Here is a 20,559-nt window from a genome sequence, read left to right on the forward strand (position 1 = left end):
TGAGGTCGTTTGTGAAAAGATAGATTTTCTGGTAAAACTGAAATTTGCATTTTGCCTTAAAAATTGTATAAATTAAAAAAAAAAACAAAAAACAAAAAACAGACAGTCCAGGTGGGCTTTAACCTAACAATTAAGACACCTGTGGCAAATGCCCAGTTCTGGCTCCAGTTCTTAACTCCATTTTCTGGCTGACACAAGCGCTGGGAGACAGTGTTAATGATTCAAATAATTAGATTCCTGCCACACAAATGGGAGACCTGGAGTGAATTCTCAGAACGAGGCTTCAGCCTGCTGCAGTCCAGGTGGTTGTGGGCATTTGGGGAGTAAATAGGGGAGCGCCCACCCTTCACCCCATCTCCTTCTCACTCTCTATCTCACTCCTTCTCAAATAAATAAAAAAATAAAAATTTAAAATAAAAAATCACTCTGATTTTGTTAGTCTAGTGATGAGAGACTAACCATGCTGATGCCACTGTTATCCACTTACAAATGCATGACAGTATTTAAAATGCAATGAAACATGATATACTCAAGAGCTTCCATGATGAATACTGCCTTCAGGATAAAGACCAAATTACTTAGCCAAGCACTCAAAACCCATGATTGGATCATTAAATGTTAGGATTACAAGAATATTTCCTAATACAAAGTTTCACTATGTGAATAACCCTTCAGCAACTCTTGCCTCAGAACTCCTTGGCCTTCTTATCAACTTATCCCTAATGGCTATCACCTCCACTTACTTCATGTACCTGTTTACAGGAACACAACAAAGATTTTGACATGGTATAGTGCACATTTGAACTGCCTGCCTTCAAATTCAAGCTCCAGTATTTATATTCTGTGCCCCTGGACAAGGTACTGAATTTCTCTGTGCCTTGTTTTCTTATGTGAAATGACATGGAAATGTACTAATATGTATAAAATGCTTCAACCACTGTTTGGCACATAATAAGAGCTTTACTGATTAATTAATAGTCCTGTAGAAGTTTTGTGTGGACATAAGTTTTCATTTCTCTGAGATAAAGCCCCACAAGTATAAGTGATAGGCCCTTTAGGAGGTATATATTTAGTTTCTTCAGAAACTTTTAAAAAGAAAGGAAGGAGGGAGGGTGGAGGGAAGTATTGCTATATTCTTAGTATTGTATTTATAAACTACATGAAATCTGTTCCCTTTATATTAATACCAAGAGAAACTTTTAAGTATATGTTTAGAGTAAGGAAACTTCCCCATATTCCCAAGAGAAGTGTATAAGAGATCCAGTTTCTGTGTACCCAGGTCAGCATTTGGTATTGTAAATATTTCTGATCTTAACTGTTCTAATGGGTGTATAGTGACATCCCTTCATGGTCATAATTTTTATTTTCCTAATTATTAGTGATCTTGAATACCTCTTCAGGTACTTATTTGTCATCCATATTTATCCTGTTTGTGTCTTTTCATCACTTTTTAATTCTATTGTTTGAATTTTTTCTTCTCTATGGGGTTGAGAGTTCTTTATTCTAGATAGAAATTCTTTTGTCAAATATATGGCTTGCAATTAATAGCGTCATTCACAGAACAAAATTTTAATATTTAATGAAGTCCAATTTATTGATTTTTCCCTTTAATACATTGGTATCATGTATAAGAACTCTTCACTAAGCCCTACGTCCTGAAGATTTTCCCCTTTGTTATTTTCTAAACATTTAATAGTTTCATGTCTTACATTTAGGGGTATAATTAATTTTGACTGAATTTTTATATAATCTGTGAGGTCTAGGTTGAAGTTCATTTTTCCCTACAGATATGCAATTGTCTCATCACCATTTGTTAAATATGCATTTGCATCTTTTTGAAAAATAATTTGCCCATACCTTGTGGAGCTATTTGTGGATTCTCTATTCAGATCCATTGTTCTATATGTCTATTCTTCTGCCAACTGCATATTATCTGGATTAATGAAGTGATATAGCAAGCATGAACATTAATATTTACCTCCTGTATTATTATTTCTCAAAACTGTGTTAGATCTTGTACTTGCTTTGTATTTCCATATATTTTAGTATAATTTTGCTTCTATCTAAAAAAATCTTGCCGAGATGTTGATGCCAATTTTCTTAAATTTATTAATTTGACATCATTACTATGTTGAATACTCCATTCTATGAGAATAGTATGTCCTTCAATTTACCTATATTATCATTGATTTCTTTCATCATCATTCTGTAGTTTTCAGCATGTAAGTCCTACAAATATTTTGTAAGATTTACCCCTGAGCATTTCATTTGTTTTGAATGACTGTAAAATGCCACTGTATTTTTAAATTTGTTTCTACATGTTCACTGCAAGTATACAGAAATACAATTGATTTTTACATGTTGATCTTGTGTGCTGTAATCTTACTTATTTTTTCTAAGAGTTTTGTGATTTTTTTATATATACACTGGGATTTTCCAGGTAGCGACCATGTCACCTGCAAGTAGGGAAAGTTATATTTCTTTCTTTCCACTCTGTACATGTTTTATTTTCTTTTGTTGTTTAATTGTACTATGTAGAAATTCTATTACAATATAATTTTTAATAACATTGTTGAAAACAAGTATCCTTGTTCTCAGTCTTAAAGGGAAACATTCAGTATTTCACTATTGGGTAAGATATGAGCTATAGGAGTATTTGTGGATTTAAAAAATAATTAAAGTCATTCTTTCTATTCCTAGTTTGCTGAGAATTTTTTTAAAAAATCATGAATGTTGGTTGTTGGTTTTTTTGCAAATGTGGTTCTGCATAAATTGATATTTTCATGTGATTTTGCTTTTTCAGTCAGTAAACATAGCAGATTACATTGGTTACTTTTCAAACATTTAACCAACTTGCATTACTAGAATAAATCCCATGTGGTCATGGTGTATTTTTTTAATATTATTGAATTCTATCTGCTAATATTTTGTTAAGGATTTTTGCATCTATATGATTGAGGGATATGGATTTGTAGTTTTGTTTTTTGTGGTCTTTTCCTGTTTTTTATATCAGATATATGCTGTTTATAAACAATGAGTCAAGAAGTGTTTCCTAATATTCTATTTTCAGCAAAAGATTGTATAAAATCAGTGTTACCTTTTCTTTAAACATTTGGTAGGATTCCCCAGTAAAACCATCTAGGCCTGAGGATTTCTATTCCAGATGCTAATTAATTATGAATTATAAATCCTTAATAGTTACAGGGCTACTCATGTGATTGATTTCATATTGGGTAAGTTTTGGTAGTTTGCACTTTTATTCCTTTTTCATTTAAGAGACAGAAAAACAAAGACCAACAGAAAGACACAAAGAGGTTCCATCTGCCAGTTAGCCCCCCAAATGCACGCAACAACCTAGGCTGGGGGGCTATGAGCCAGAATCTTAATCCAGGTCTCTTACATGGGTGGCAGGGACCCAGCTACTTGAGCCATGACCTGCTGCCTCCCAGGCTCTGCATTGTTGGGAAGCTGGAATCAGGAGTGGAGCTAAGGAAGCAAACCCAGATACTCCAATATGGAATGTGAGTATCTTAAGTGGCATCTTAACCACTAAACCAAATGCCCATCCCAGTTTACACTTTTTAAGAGATTGGTCCATTTCATCTAAGTTGTCAAACTTATTTGCATGAAGTTGTTCATATTATTCTCTTATTATCCTTTTAATGTCCACAGAGTTGGTTATGACAACTTGCATTTCACTCCTTATACTGGTAATTTGTGGCTTCTCTGTTTTTTCATTTTCAGTGTTTCTACAGCTTTATCCATTTTATTGACCGTTGGATATTGGTTCTTTGGAACCAGCACTTAAAATTTTTCTATTGTTTTTCTAGTTTCAATTTGAAGAATTTCAGATTTTATTTTTATTATTTATCCTTATGATTCATTTCCCCCTTTCTGCATGCTTTGGATTTATTTTGTTTTTCTTTTTCTAAGCTCTTGAAGAGTGATTTTAGAATACGGACTTCAGAGTTCCTGTTTTCTAATGTAAACATTCAATCCTATAAACTTCATTCTCAGCAATGCTTTAGCTATATCCATAAAGTTTGAAATCTTATAGTCATTGTCATTTAGCTCAACATAATATTTTATTTTTCTTGAAATTTCCATTTTCCCCATGCTTATTCAGAAGTGTATTTTAGTATTCAAGTATTTGAAGATTTTCATATTCCCCTTCTGCTAGTGATTCCTAGTTTGATTCCACTATGATCACAACAAATTCCCTGTATGAGTTCAATTATTTTAAATATTTTAAGGTTTGGTTTATGGTACAGGAAATGGTATATGTTCCACTGGCAATTGAAAACATATAATCTGGTGTTGTTGGATGGAGTGTTCTACACATGTCTTTTAGATTCTGTTGGTTGACAATGCTCTGTAATTCTTCTAAGTCATCACTGATTTTTCTACCAACTTCCTTTTTCTCACTCGTTGAGAGAGGAGTATTGAAATCTCCAAGTATTACTATGGACGTTTCTATTTCTCCATACAACTCTACATATTTTACTTGACTTATTTTTGAAGTTTTGTGGTTTGGTACACAAATTTTAGGATTATTTTGTCTTCATGAACATTTTTTAGAATCCCATTTTGATATATCTATACTATTTTTGAATAAATCTCTTTGTATGGATTTTTCAGTAATTGCTTTTGGCAGTACATTATAAATATATATCTTATCACAGACTACTATTGTCGACATTTTACTTATTTGGGCAAAATGAACAAATCTTAGATCTTTGATATTCTTTACCCTCTCTTCTTTTATAATGCATTTGTCTAAAAATATATTCTTTACGTACATGGAGAACCACATCATATAATTTCTGCCTTGGTCATCCACCATAACTTAGAAAACTCAAATAGGACAAGGAAAGTCCATTCAATTTATCTATAATTTTGTCCTTTTTGCAGTTCCTTATTCCTTCTTGATATTCCAAAATTCCTTCTCTTATTGTATCCCGATCGTTTAGAAAACTTCCTTAAGCCATTCTATTAGGGGAATTCGGCTAGCAACAAATTCTCTTAACTTTCTGCTCTTTGAATTGCATAATTTCTATTCCAACTTTAAGTTCAGTTATTCTTTCCTCTGTTATCTCCATTTTGTTGCTGAGCCCATACATTGACTTAAACTTAACATCGTCTTCCAGTTCTATCATTTCCACCTGTTTTTTAATTAATTAATTTATTTGAAAATCAGAGTTAAAGAGAGAGGGAAAGACAGAGAAAGAGAGAGGTCTTCCATCTGCTGGTTCACTCCCCAGATGGCCGTAATGGCCAAAGCTGAGTCAGGCCAAAGCCAGGAGCTTTTTCTGGGTCTCCCAAATGGGTAGAAAGGGCCCAAGCACTTAGACCATCTTCCACTGCTTTCTCAGGCCATTAGCAGGGAGCTGGATAGGAAGTGGAGCATCCGGGACTCTAACTAGTACCCATATGGGATGCCGGCACTGTAGGCTTTACCTGCTGTGTTGCAACGCTGGCCCCTCCATTTGGCTTTTTATATCTTCTATTACTTTGCTAAGATTCTCTATTTTGTCATTTGTCTCAAATATATTCCTAATTGCTCATTAAAGCATTTTTATGATGGCTGGTTTAAAATTCTTGTCAGATAATTAACATCTGTGTTATCTTAGTATTGATGTGTGTTGAAGGCCTTTTCATCTTTATGTTGAATTTTTTCTGGCTCTTGGTATGATTTGCCACCAAGGGCTATACATTTGGGGTTTTGTGAGGGCCCAGCTCTCAATTAGATGTTGTTATGGTAGGTCTCCTCTGACATTACTTCCACAGGGAAGGAGCACTGCCTCATTCCTGCCAGGATGGAGTACAAGTCTACATTTCTCACGTGGCCACCACTGACATGAACATGGAGCGAGAAAGGCTAGGCAGGAGTGCAAGTTCAGGTTCACTGATAGGTCCCTGCTGGCACCACTCTGTCTGGAGGGGGAAAAGTATCTCAGAACTGTTCCCCACATGGCCTTCACTTGACACTGTAGTGGTGGTGGAAGTTCAGGCCTGGTCTGGCACTGCTCCAGTGCTAAATGGGCATCTGAGCCCAGGCACCGCATTTGATCTTCACAGATACTACGGGGATTAGGAAATAGTGTGTCACTATGGCCAGGTTGGGACAAAAGTTCAGCTTCCCACTTTGCCTTCTCTTAAAACACCTCAGCAGAAGGTTCTGGCACCTCAATATACACTATTAAAGGTAAAAGTCTGGGCTCTTTCCTTGGCTTTGGCTAACACAGGCATGGGGTGGGCCACACTATTTTCCGGTGGAGTCTGGCTGGAATAGAAAGGCTATCTAAGTTTTCTGTGTTCCATTTTCCCTTTCCAGGTTCTGTATAAAGAGCAGCCACTTATAGGGACATATATTGTTTTATCTGCAATCACTGTGGTGTTGATGTCTACAAAACCAGTCTGAGGGCTGGTGCCGTGGCTCACTAGGCTAATCCTCCGCCTTGCGGCACCGGCACACCGGGTTCTACTCCCGGTCGGGGCGCCGGATTCTGTCCCGGTTGCCCCTCTTCCAGGCCAGCTCTCTGCTGTGGCCAGGGAGTGCAGTGGAGGATGGCCCAAGTGCTTGGGCCCTGCACCCCATGGGAGACCAGGAGAAGCACCTGGCTCCTGCCATTGGATCAGCGCAGTGCGCTGGCTGCGGCCATTGGAGGGTGAACCAACGGCAAAGGAAGACCTTTCTCTCTGTCTCTCTCTCTCACTGTCCACTCTGCCTGTCAAAAAAAAAAAAAAAAAAAAAAAAAAAAACCCAGTCTGATATATGTTGATGTCTACAAAACCGAAAATGAAACTCAGATGACTCACAGCCGTGGTTCCTCAGGTCCCAAGATCCCTAGTTAATCCGCTGCCTTGTTTCTATATTTCAGAGCCTTGTGTATTTCTTTTATATATACTGTCAAGGGTTTTCAGCTGCCTTCTATGGAATAATAAGGAAAAGTATCTCTATTCTAGCTTTCTGGAAGCAAGTATGTTTTCCTCATTTTTTTAAAAGCAGCATCATATACCATTGTGTGAATGTATCATGATTGGTTAAACCATTCTCCTATGCATGGGCATTTAGGTTGCTTCAAGTATTTTGCAATTGTAAACAATATCAAAATGCACTTTGTAATGTAAAATAGACATAAAATTTACCATGTTATCCATTTTAAAGTGTAAAATTTAGATGCATTTAGCATATTCACAGTTTTGTTTAACCATCAATACCATCTCATTCTAGAACTTTTTTATCACTGAAAAAGGAAACTCCATATCCATTAAGTAGTGACTTAATTTTATCTTTGTCCAAATAGCTAATCAATTGTCCCAGAATCCTATAAAACTCTACTTTTGGAGCTAGCGCTGTGGTGTAGTAGGTTAAGCCTCTGCCTGTAGCACCAGCATCCCATGTGGGCTCCAGTTCATGTCCCAGCTGCTCTACTTCCAATCCAGCTCCTTGCTAATGGCCTGGGCAAGCAGCAAAGGATGGTCCAAGTGCTTGGGCCCCTGCACTCACGTGGGAGATCTGGAAGATGCTCCTGACTCCTGGCTTTGGATCAGCCCAGCTCTGGCCTTTGTAGCCATTTGAGGAGTGAACCAGCAGATGGAAGATGTCTCTGTCTCCTTCTCTCTGTCTGTAACTCTGCCTCTTAAATAAATAAATAAAATCTTTTTTTTTAAAAAAAGTCTGTTTTTGTTCCCCAATTATCTGAGATGTTGCTTTTATTAAATATCAAGTTTCCACTTCTCTTCTTTACATATAAAATTTAATAAAAGTATGTATTAATAAAATCTAGTAAATGTAACAATAACTATATGGATATATGACTGCTTTCTCCTCTGATATGATAAACAAAAAGCTATTGAAGTGAAGATTAGAACTAAGGGTTGGGCACAGTTAAATGGAAGACTATACTTTATTCTAAACTTTTGAAACTTCTACCATGTGCATGTACTGCTTTTAATTTTAAAAATTAAATACATTTAAAACACTATATATTTTCCATATTTCCCTATATGAGGTATTTTGGAACATCAAAACTACTGTCTACTCCTTCCTTTCTAAAACTGTGTCTTTCCCAAGAATCTATGACTTCCCTATCTAGCTGCCTGTCACTGATCATTCTTTCTCAATCTGTTTATTTCTTCTATTGGTCCTTCTCACACTGACAGCACTGAGAATTCAATGCTTGTTGTAACATTTACTCTTTTGCTACAAGTATTCCCTAAGCAAAAATATTCAGTCACATAGATTTAACCACCACATCTATGCTATTGAAGGCCAACTCTATTTCTCTAGTCCTGTTCTCTTCTCTGACCTCACATGTTCCATAGGCTCATCTAACTTAACATGTCCCAAACTGAACCCTGATACTGTCTTTCAAACTGTTCCTCCCCCAGCCTTATCCATCTCAATAAAGGACTACTTTATCCTTCTAATTGCTCTGATAAAAGAAAAAAACTTTAGAGTTATCCATGATTTCCCTTCTCCTCCCACATAAGATTTGCCAGCAAAGCATAGGGAATCTACCTTCAAAACATTCTAAATGTACCCACTACTGACCATCTCTACTGTTACTGCCTACAGCCAATGTAAGCCCATGTCTTGATTATGTTAAGATAGCTGCCTGGTCACCTTGCTTCAACCTTTCCCCTCTACAGTTATTCTTCACACAGAAGCCAGAATAATCCTGTCAAAAAAAAAATCATATCATACCCCTCCATCTTAGCGCAAAGCCAAAAATCCTTCCAATGGACATTAAAGCCCCACTATAGATCTACATTGCTTTCCCTCGCCATTACATCATTGAATCTACTTCATCTTTACCCTAAAGCACTCAGGGATTTTGCTCTTATAATTTCCTCATTCCAAAGATAGCCATGAGGAAAGGAAGAAACTTACTGTGCAAGATGCAGAAACATCAAGAAGAATCTGAACAAACAGCATTTCCTAAGCTCTCCCCAGTCAGCTACCTGATTATGCCCCTTTGTCCTCTAATCTTATTTCTTTACAATCATCTACTTTTTCGTTAAACTTGGTATTAAAAATACATAAGCTTACTTGTTTCTCTGGTTCCGCATTTCTAAGGGCTCCTGTGTCATGTAAAACTTATTAAATAAATCTGTGTTCTTTTGCTCTTGTTACTCTGCCTCTTAGAGGTCTGAGCCATGAGCCCCCACAATAGGTGAGAAGACACATCTTTTCTTCCTTATAGTTACATTGTACACATACTACTTTTATGCCTAACATTTTCCTCTGTTTATATATTTGTCTCCATACTATAATACTAACTCCTTAAAGGCTCAGAGAAGTGATTTTTTTCTTTTTATTTCTTTTTTTTAAGATTTATTTATTTGAAAGGCAGAGAGAGGGAGAGGCAAAGATAGAAAAAGAAGTTTTCCATCCACTGATTCATTCTTCAAATGGCCACAATGGCCACAGACAGGGCAATCCAAAGGCAGGAGCCAGGAGCTTCCTCCAGGTCTCCCACATGGATACAGGGGCCCAAAGACTTGGGCCATCTTCTACTGCTTTCCCAGGCCATATCAGAGTGCAGTAGCTGGGACCTGATGTGGCGCCCATACGGGATGCAGGCAGCGCAGGCAATGGCCATACCCGCTACACCACAGTGCTGGCCCCAGAAGTGACTTTTTCAATACCTGTAGCCTCAAGCATGGTGTGTACAAATGAAACAGTAACATATTCAAGCAATATTTTCTGAATGAGTAAGCTTCCCAGGACCAGAATTACCATTAAATGTCATTCTGTCAGAACAGGATTTCCTTTCATTGTCAGGTTGAGACAAAGGGAAAACACAAACGTAAAAGTGGCTAGGGTTCGGTAACATGTTTGCTGGGGTGGTAGTGAGGATAGGAAACACATACCTTTCCAAAGTGCTCGATTAGAATTTCTACAACAATATTCTGGAACTTGATGTTCATCATGGCAGCCACAGTGTCCTCCTGAGCTCTCATCAGGGTGGGCCCAAAGATCACTCCCATGTTGGAGGGGGTCATAAGATTCTCTTTGCTGTGCTCACACACACTGCCAGAAGAGAAAGAAAATGGTTATTAAGATGTACTCCAAATAAGATGTACCCCCTTGGACCAAAGGAGAGGCCCGAAGTATGTATAAGAAAAGGACTAAAAAGGAAACAACTCACAATGAACACCATGGTATATAATTAGGAGCCAAAGTGAGATACAGCTAACTTAACCAGCAGCACTGAAGGAGGTGGGACATGAGAGACATGAGAGACTACAGCCAAAGCATTTGGAGAGGCAGGAAGGAAGCCAGAGGGTATTCAAGGCAAGAGGAACACAGGAGCATGTACAAAGAACAGCAAAGCACATAAAGAGTGTCTACCCATCTTTAGTCAGGAATCTAATTCCTTCCACCACCCCTAGTTAACAGAAGTGAAAACTTCAAGAGCTGAAAGGGATTCTTATCATTTTATTCACTTTAGAGATGGAAAAAAAAGTCCCAAAGTAGGACTGGGATTTGCCTGGAGTCACCAGCCACTAACTATACAACTGGTCCTGTCGCTCCCCCTCTTCGTGGAGGAACGACACAGGACCCTGCGCTGTTCTTTCGTCTGCTCGGCCCTCCCCGGGTTTGCTGCTGGTTCTTCCCGGGTTGGCTACTATCCCTTCCACCTCCGTGGAAGGGCAGTTCCCCCTGGCCACATTCCCCACTTCCGCAGGGGAGCGGCACACCGCCGGCCGGCTCTCTGGGGGGCTGCACGGGTGTTCCTTCAGCTAGATGTTCCCCTTAGATGTTCCTGGTGCATGCCGTCTCTCTCTTCCTTTAGAGTCCTCCTCCGCCAATCCCAACTCGGCTGCCCACACGCCGAGCACGCCGCTCTCCTCCAATCAGGAGCGGCTCCTGCAGCTTGTCAAGTTGGTGAGAGGCAGCTGGGTAGAAGCTGTTTACTTCTCTCCCAGCGCCATATTGTGGGAGAGCAGATGCATAGAATAAGTCTTAATTCCAGTAACTCAGTCCAGTCTGGATTGCTCCCCACAGATCCCCCTTTCTTTTTATTTTTTGGCGTTGATACGCGCCTGTCTTCGGTGTCCCGCGGCACACACTCTGCTCTGCTTGCTAGAGTTGCCACAGGCTCTTACAAGTCCTATCAATCAGGCAAACCGAATCCGGGTCCTCTCTTCGCCATGTTGTGAGGAGGTTTTTAGGCGCTGATGCGTGCCTGTGTTCGGTGCCCTGCAGCGCATGCTCTGGTCGAGCCTGCAGGGGCTTACAAGCCCTAACAATCAGGCAAACCGAATCCAAGCCTTCTCATTGCCGTATTGTGGGGAAGCCTTACTGATGTTAATTCGTGCCTATCTTCGGTGACCTGCGGCGCATAAGCTGCTAGCCGCCGCAGGTGCTCATCGCCTCACTTAATCAGGCAGACCGAATCCAAGCTTTCTTATTGTCATGTTGAGGGGAGGCCTTTCTATTTCTCTATTTCTCTATCTCCGGGCATTCCTATTTCTCCCATTCCACTTCTATCTTCCAGCATTCCTATTTCTCTCACTTTACTTCTAAAACTTCTGTTTCTCTTATCCCCGCAGCTTCCCGGCGCCTCGCCCTGCCGGCAGGCTCCGCCCCGAGGCTATTTCTCGGCGGCTTTCCGGCTGAGCCGCTTCAGCCCGCTTTGCGTGCACACTCCGCAGTCTCGCACTTAACCCTTTCGCGTCTGAACCACGGCCTCGCGCCAGCCCCATTCCCTATCTATTCACGCCCCGTGCTCTCTCTGCACGCGGCGGCTTCCGCGAGTCACACAGCGTAGCTTACGTGTCCGCCACTAGCATTCAATCTAAGTTCCCCGGGCTAGCCTGGCGAATTCAACCCAGCTTACGTCTCCGCCCCACGGTTTGGCTTCCCGTCCTTTGCTCCCCGGGCTAATCAGATGGATCCCAATCTGGCTTACGTTTCAGCTTCTGGTTTCAACTTTTTGCCCCCTATTCCCGGGCTAACTTGAGAACCCCAAAGTGGCTTCCGTTTCCGCCTCGGCCTGCACTCGCGGCTTCATCCTCCCTAACATTTTTCTCTACCCGGTATGTTTCCTTAAGTTTTCTTCCAACAATATTCCTCTCATTTCTCCTGGCTACTCCCCACAGTCCGTATCTGAGTCCAAGCCTCCTCCAGGTTTCACTTTCGCTTTCAATCTCCTAGCTTCCCCGCCATAGTCCGCATCCGAGTCTATGAAAGCTTTCACTTTCGCTTTCAATTCTAACTTCTTTCCCACAGTCCGTATCCAAGTCTATGCCTAGGCTTTCAATAGCTTCTTCCGGCACCTTTCTCGTCTGGCTTTCCCCTAGGCTCTTCGCTAGTCTCTCTCTCCGGTATTTTCCTGCTTCTTCCCGTTTCTTCCCTCCTAAGTTTCCTATCCGTCCTAGGTTTCCTAATCCGAGTCACGGCCCCATTATGTCGCTCCCCGTCTTCGTGGAGGAGCAACACAGGACCCTGCGCTGTTCTTTCGTCTGCTCGGCCCTCCCCGGGTTTGCTGCTGGTTCTTCCCGGGTTGGCTACTATCCCTTCCACCTCCGTGGAAGGGCAGTTCCCCCTGGCCACATTCCCCACTTCCGCAGGGGAGCGGCACACCGCCGGCCGGCTCTCTGGGGGGCTGCACGGGTGTTCCTTCAGCTAGATGTTCCCCTTAGATGTTCCTGGTGCATGCCGTCTCTCTCTTCCTTTATAGTCCTCCTCCGCCAATCCCAACTCGGCTGCCCACACGCCGAGCACGCCGCTCTCCTCCAATCAGGAGCGGCTCCTGCAGCTTGTCAAGTTGGTGAGAGGCAGCTGGGTAGAAGCTGTTTACTTCTCTCCCAGCGCCATATTGTGGGAGAGCAGATGCATAGAATAAGTCTTAATTCCAGTAACTCAGTCCAGTCCGGATTGCTCCCCAAAGGTCCTCTAATCCCAAATTTCCCGATTCCCAGTCACTCTCCTTGCTGAAATTCCCCGCAGCAGCTTCCTAAGAATGATAAGACAGGCACAATTCTTTTTAATGTGGCAGTTAAAGCTGTTCTTCACTTGACCCTATTTCTAGTCCCTATACACAGCTAGGCTCTAACACTGACATGGATTTGATTTCTAGCACTGCCACTCACACCAACTGTACAACAGGGAGTGTTCATTGTGTCCTCTCTGGGTTTCACTTATTCTACTTGCCAAAATGGTACCCACTTCAGAGATGTGTTGAATAAATAGAGGTAAACTGCTTTGGCATGGTACCTGGCACCCTGGAAAGTAGCTGCTGCTATTATTACCTCTCTGGGAGTCTCCATTCTAGGCACTCCTGAAGTAGACAGGCATACAGGTTAAAATTGATTAGGTTTGTGAGCTGGAAGACCACGCCTTCACCACGCCTCTGACCTCAAGCCCCTACCTGGCCACACCTGAGTGCCCAGCAGCCAATCAGGTTAATTAACCACTCCCCTTTGAAAGCGGATTAAAAGCCTGGGACAGGGTGTGTTCAGCCCTCTTTCCTTTCCCTGGCCTCTTACCAGTATGGGGCTGGTAGCCCTGAACCTTCAGGGCGAGTGGTCTTGGGTCCCCCACCCCTCCTGGCCTGGATGCTTTTCCACACGGCTGGTTCCTCGTACTCGGTATGAACCCAGATTTACCTCTCTCCTATAGATAAAGCCCTCACTCTTCTATGCATCTTCCACACTCGGGCCAACCCACCCTATGCTTCCTAGCTTAGCTGCTCTTCCACGTGGCTGGTTCCTGGTATATAAACCCAGATCTACCTCTCTCCTATAGATAAAGCTCTCACTCTCCTATGCATCTTTCGCACTGAATAAAAGCTTAAAATGTACCATGCTGCCTCGTTCATTTATGCCAGTATTCAGAATTCTCTGAATATTAGGCAAGAACCCACACAGGCTTATTAATATTGGGAACTTATTAATAAGATATGATGATATTGTATGGCACCCCAAATTCTGATAACATGTGGCACCCCAGATGGGACTTTTGGGGATACATATTTTAAGGGGCAAAGTTCTGATATCACTGCCAGCCTTCAACACTTTTGTAATAATAAAATACTTAGAGTTTTCTGGCTATGCCATGAGGTTTCATACTTCCATCCATGTCTTTGCTCAAGTGAATCCCTCTATGTAGAAGTACTATTTCCCCTACATCTAAAGAATACCTATCTATCTTTTAAGATTCACATTAGGTGCCATCTCCTTTACTGACTGACATCATTGGCAAGCAAAGGATGGTGCAATTTTCTGTTTATTTACGTGCCTCTCCTATAGGGCAGCAAAGGACTTCCAAGTGTGTTCCCAGCACACAGCAGGTACTAACTAAGTATTTTTAAAGGAACTGAGCTCTCCCAGTGCTCTTTTAAATAGTACTGGAGGCAGCCAAGTGAAAGGCATGCAGCGCTGTAGTCATTTTGGCTGTGGGGGTAGGGAGACGAGAAGATAGGGCAGCCCAGCTGCCAACCCAAAACACTAATTTTCCAAACCAGCCCAGGCAAAGGCCTTTAAAAGACTGACCCATCAATAGGCAGGTTCTTGACACTAAGTGGGTAATTGAGGGGGCAGAATCCTCAGACAAATCTTAATGAAATCTGTTAAGCTCTTGACAAAGGCTGGGTGCCATTCAGATGGTAATGAGCAGCAACCATTCAGGGCCTTTGATATTGCTAGACTGGTGATGAATCCCTTTCAACAATTTAAATACCTCTGCAATTAACCTTTATTCTTTAGTGAGACTTTTTTTTTCTGGATATTAAAATAGAAAAGTATCTCCATGCTGCCACCAAGTGATCCAGGAAGGCTAAACCACTAACGTCAAAGCTGGGACACTCGCTTATCTCCTTTTGTGAACTTCGAAGGGAGCTGATGTTTGCTCTGTGTTCCAGAAGCTCACTGAACCATCTCAACTCCAAAAGGCAGAGTATTTTAGCTTTGAAGCCTAGGTTCACCAAGGGTAAAGCACTTAGCAAGGTCACAGAATTTGTGAACACATGGCAAGGCAGGGATTCAAACATGAATTTGCTGATCTCCAAGTCTTAAGTCGTCTCATTTTACCTTACTGCCAGCTTATCTAGTTCAAAACTCCTATAGGTGCCATTTTCTTAAAAAAATTATCTATTTGAAAGTCAGAGTGACAGAGAGAGAAAAAGGAGAGACCGAGAGATTGTCCGCTTGCTAGTTCACCCCCTCAGATGGCTGCAATGGCCAGGGCTGACCCAGGCTGAAGTCAGGAGCCAGGAGCTTCATCCAGGTCTCCCACGTGGGTGCAGGGGTCCATGGCCTTGGGCCATCTTCCCCTGCTTTCCCAGGCCATAGCAGAGAGCTAATCAGAAGTGGAGCAGTGGGGGACAGGAATGGGTATTGGATGCCGGCACTGCAGGCGGCAGTTTCACCAGCTAAGCCACAATGCTGGTCCCTACAGGTGCCCTTTCAAGCTAAAGCCACCTTTCTAGTTCTCTCAAGAAGTTTCCTGGTGTTCCATTTAGGATACTCTACCTTCTTGGCCTTCTAAGGAGACTTAGAAGGTGACCTCTCTCCTTTGGGTTATATTTCTCTGTATCTGGCAATTCAATTACACTTTTTAAAAGCCAATAAGATTAAATCACACCCCAAACTGTGGGTTAACAAGATGGATAAAACCAAAAACAAGGGTATGATGAACAGTGAATCACACAGTACTAGAGGAAATGGCTACTTACTTCTTCAACATCAAAATTTAAAACAAAGGAGTAGGTATATCAGGGAGGTTCTCCAGTGCAGGAGAACATAATTAGACTACAGGTCATAAATTAAAACGCTAAGAAGGGCAAGGCAGGTAAAACAGATGAGGGAAATGGACCTAGTTAGAAGTGTTCACCCTATTTAGAAAAGAAGACATTTTCCAGATTACGATTTTCCCAAACCCTTGGAAATCCATCACGAGAGTTCTAGTTTCTCAAGAAAGGGGAACTCCTAGATCATCTCTGATCTAAACCTTCCATTATATCTGCTCTGAAGGAGCAACCACTACTCAACTCCAGCTGATTACTGTTGCATGGGCAGGCAGGTCTAGCAGAGCCAGATCATCTCATTTCCTGAAACCTAGCCTTGGAAGTGAACCATTTGGAGTTTTAAAAATCTGGAGCCAAATCATTTTTTTTTTTTTTTTTGGCTAAATAGTGCAGAACATGTAAAACATAATTGTGGTCTGGGTCTGATCCACAGGGTGGCACTCTGAGACCTCTGGTTGAGAAGGACACCTAGTAGAATGATGGCCTGCTGTTTTAAATGAACTGTAAGATCTCCTCACAGCTTTAGGGTCCAGTGATCCTAAGAATTCTATGCACTCTGAATACTGAATAAGGAAACCACCTCCAATGATATTCCTGGTTCCATTATTAATTTCCAGTGTAGATTTTGGGCCTACCCTTCTCCATCCCTAGGTATCTGTTCCCTCATCTGTAAAATGTGAAGGTTATTAGGTAATTTAATGAATTGAAGTTCTGCTCTTACAAATAACAGGAAAAGAAAGACAATGATCCATTACTTGTCTTTCATCAAAAGAATGCAAAATCATCAGTAAGTGATGATGCATGCCCTCCCCACTCTATACATACATACACATGCACACACACAAACCCTCAAAAGAACTGGAACCAGAGCAAACCACTAGAGAGAGCCGTCTGTGGTAAACTTGAAATGACAGATGACTTGTTTTCTTTCATGAAAAACTCTAAGAAAAAAAGAAATAGGTGAAGGGGAAATACATATATTGGGAACACAGTAGAAATACAGAGGCCATATACTATACTTTTCCAAGCCTAGGTCTCTCAGGTGTATTGGATCTGCATGTGATTCTGACATATGCCAAAGTTTAAGAAGCATTGCTAAGCATCAGCAGTCACCAAACTATGGCACTTGGACCAAATACAGCCAAAGAGCTGTGTTTTTTTGTAAATAAATCTTTACTGAGACACACATTTGTCATTCATTTACACATTTTATGGTCGCTTTTGTGCTAGCATAAGATTGAGTAGATGTGATAGAGGCCATGGAGTCCACAAAGCATAAAATATATAATATTGATACTTTATGGAAATATTTGCTGACCTCTGCTAGAGATTAAAAGAGGCTTAAAAAATATTCAAAGGCTGGTGTTTTGGCACAAGGAGTTAAGCTACCCCTATGACACCAGTATCCCATATGGATGCCAGTTTGTGTCCTGGCTGCTCTACTTCTGATCCAGCTCCCTAATAATGGCCAGGGAAAGCAGCACAAAACAGTCAAAGTGTTTGGGTCTCTGCCACCTATGTGGGAGACCTGAATAAAGCTCCTGTTTCCTGGTTTCAGCCTGGCCCAGTCCTGGCCATTGAGACTATCTTGGGAATAAACCAGTGAATGGAAGACCTTACTCTCTTTGTCTCTCCCTCTCTCTTTGTAACTCTGACTTTCAAATAAATAAATCTTTTTTAAAAAATTACAATAGATTTCTATGAGTAGATGAATTCTGGACCCAAATTCAGAGGAAAATTGTAATATATTTAGATCACTAGAAATTTGAACAGAGTATTACATAATAAATAATTATAATTTCCTTTTAGATGTGATTTTATTTTATTTATGTTTACAAAGAATTCTCATCTTTTCAATATATATATTGAAATATTTGTGGGTAAAATAATAAGTCTTGGAGAAATTAATGGGAATATAGATGAAACAAGATTAGTCACATGCTCTTACTTGTTGAAGTTGGATGATGGGCACACAAAAGTTCCTTATACTGTTTCCTGTATTTTTGAAGATATGCACTTGAAATCTTACATAATAAAAAGTTCATCAAAAGGAAGACAATAAATATATTGGCATTTTGGTGCAACAGGTTCGAAGCTATTGCTCACAATATTGGCATCCCATATTGAAGTACCAGTTTGAGTTCTGGCTGCTCTGCTTCTAATCCCTGATAATGACCTTGGAAAGGTAAAGGAAGATGGCACAAGTCCTCGGGCTCCTGCTACCCATGTGGGAGACCCAGATGGAGTTCCTGGCTCCTGGCTTTGGTCTGGCCCAGCCCCAGTCATAGCAGCTATCTCAGGACTGAATCGAAATGGAAGGTTCTCATTCTCTCATTCTCTCTGCCCCTCTCTTTCTCTCTCTCCCCCAATCTCTCTCTCTCTCCCAATCTCTCTTACTCCGCATTTCAAATGAATAAATAAAAAGTAAATCTTTTTAAAAAGGAAAAGACAATGAAAGGAAGAGAGAGTCAGTGTCACTAGTGAAGAGCCTCTTCCTGAGCACAGTGTCCCTTTGAAAGGGCAGACAGCTTTGGCTTCTGCCACCAGTGTTTTCTGTAATTTACTTTAAATACTTTAACACACTCCATGCAATGTTCTGAATTTCATCAACGCCATCAACTGCAATGACTGTATTATTTTAGGTACCACTAAGAAAGAAAAATAATTTCATTGTCAAATCATAATGCAATGTTTTAGAAGATATTTGGAATAGAAAATAAACACATTGAACATAACTTAACTGGAATAACCACCATATGAGCAGCTATTATCAAGTTCATGCATGCAGAGGATGTGATAATTACATGAGAACAGTGATTTTTGAGAAACCATTGATTCTAAGATTTATCCAGAATCCAGATTACAATTTGAAAAAGAAAAGTGCCCCTTATAAATGATGACATTCACCAGAACACCATAATCTCTTTTTGGTAAAAAATGAAAATGTATATTTATGCATAAACATACACATACATACACAAGAAGATATATGTTGTCATGTGTACTCTAGGACATGACAGCTTTGATTGTAGTATTCTTATCATGACCACATGCTTACATTCTGAAGGGGTGGCTAACTAGTATTTTTAAAAGACTAATTAGAATTCAGAGGGGGCTACTAGAAGCTCCTACCATCTTCATATCTAGTCAACATCAAAGGCTTTGTTAATTAGCATAACAGATGATAGATATCACTTAGCCTAGATATGTTCAAGATACATGGATTGACTTTAAGTATTGTATAGATTCCCTCAACCTTGTATGAACAGGGTAGAAGAACATAGCAAAGGTCAATTTTAACATCAGTATGGTGGATCAATGAATACGGTGAATCAATGAATATTATGCTTCAGGTGTGAAACAACATAAGGTAGACAATATCACCTATGAGTTATTCTAGGTGAAAATTAATTCATTTGAATCCATCTAGCCTTTGGATATAGCTTCTACATTACAAGAAGTTCAGGAAATAGAGCAACATGCTGAAAAATACAATGAAGAAAGCAGACAAAAGCAGTAAGTAACATTCTGTAAGAGAACTAGTTGTGTTTCACCAATAAGCCAGTACCATAAAAAAGTGACTATCTTAATTTAAAGAGACAAAAAAAGGACATAAGAATTAAATATAATGTGTTTTCCTATATTGGATACTAGTTTGAAGGTCACATTGGGGGTTAACTGGGAATGTTAATGTAGTCTAGAAAGGTAGATATCATTCAACTGAAAAAAGTAGATTGAAGAACTCATTTTGGTAAAAAAAAAATGAAAAAAATATATACACATATATACACACATACATGGGAAAAATCGGAGAAACAAGAATATGCATTATATTAATTGTGTGATTATAGCCCAGGTCTGAGACTGCAAAGCAAATGCAACTGTACACTAGATCATAGGATTTTATTGCCTGACTCCAATTTTGTCACGAGTGTGATATCATTTGCCTTAAAAGAACTTTTCATGAAAGATAGAACATGTGAAAGGAGAGAGAGATAGGACTTCATTGAGTTTATAGAACATATTGTATGACTCTTTTTGTGTCTGCTTGCTGATAAATACCTGTATTAATGGCAGAATTTGTCTTAAGACTTGCTTCTATTACGATATTCCACTAGTAACACAATTATCAGGGAAGTAGACCTTGCATTTTCACACTTCTGACTAAGCAGAGGCACCAACCAAAAATAACAGGATAATTACATACCTCAAATTGGCTGAGGTCAATGTGTTTCTGCCACTATTAGCCTACAAAACAGACTGGCAGTGGGAACACATTACAAAGCATAGATACAATCATCTTATAGATTATGAAAGCAGCAGTTGGCAGGCAGGGTAATTATGTGCATTTTTAAACCACATGAATTTTCTTCTTCTCCTGTATAAATTTCCCGATTAGAAGTAAGCTTATTTTTTACTTGTACTTCCCTATAAGTTGTGGCCATCATTAAACTGGAAAAATTGGAAACAGTAGTACTATGAACACTTATACTGTCTATACCGAAATTCAAGAGTTAATAGTTTGCCACATTTGCCTCCTTTCTCTGTGTATATATTTTTCTGAATTATTTGAGACTAAGTTGTTTCAATCCTAAAGGATTTAGGGTTCATCTCCAAAAAACAAACATATTTTCATGCCTAAGAAAATTTATAATTCCACACCATCAAATATCTAGTCCATATTTAAATTTTCTAAGAAGCCCACAGAAAAATTCCAAATCTAGATCCAATCAAAGTTCCTGAGCTATATTTGTTTATACTTCTTTAGTCTCTCAATGAAGAACAGTGTCCCTAGCTA

General features: G+C 40.2%; 1 protein-coding gene across 1 annotated transcript in view; it reads right to left on the minus strand.

Annotated features, from left to right (window-relative positions):
- Nucleotides 1–20,559, minus strand: part of OPHN1 (oligophrenin 1) — a 363,857-nt gene that overhangs the window by 43,319 nt on the left and 299,979 nt on the right. The window contains exon 19 of the mRNA XM_051827157.2: nt 9,880–10,039. Within this exon, the coding sequence (XP_051683117.2) occupies nt 9,880–10,039 (160 nt within the window). The remainder of the gene's footprint in view (nt 1–9,879; nt 10,040–20,559) is intronic.

This window comes from Oryctolagus cuniculus, chromosome X, assembly GCF_964237555.1.
Source record: "Oryctolagus cuniculus chromosome X, mOryCun1.1, whole genome shotgun sequence".
NCBI classification, from domain to species: domain Eukaryota; kingdom Metazoa; phylum Chordata; class Mammalia; order Lagomorpha; family Leporidae; genus Oryctolagus; species Oryctolagus cuniculus.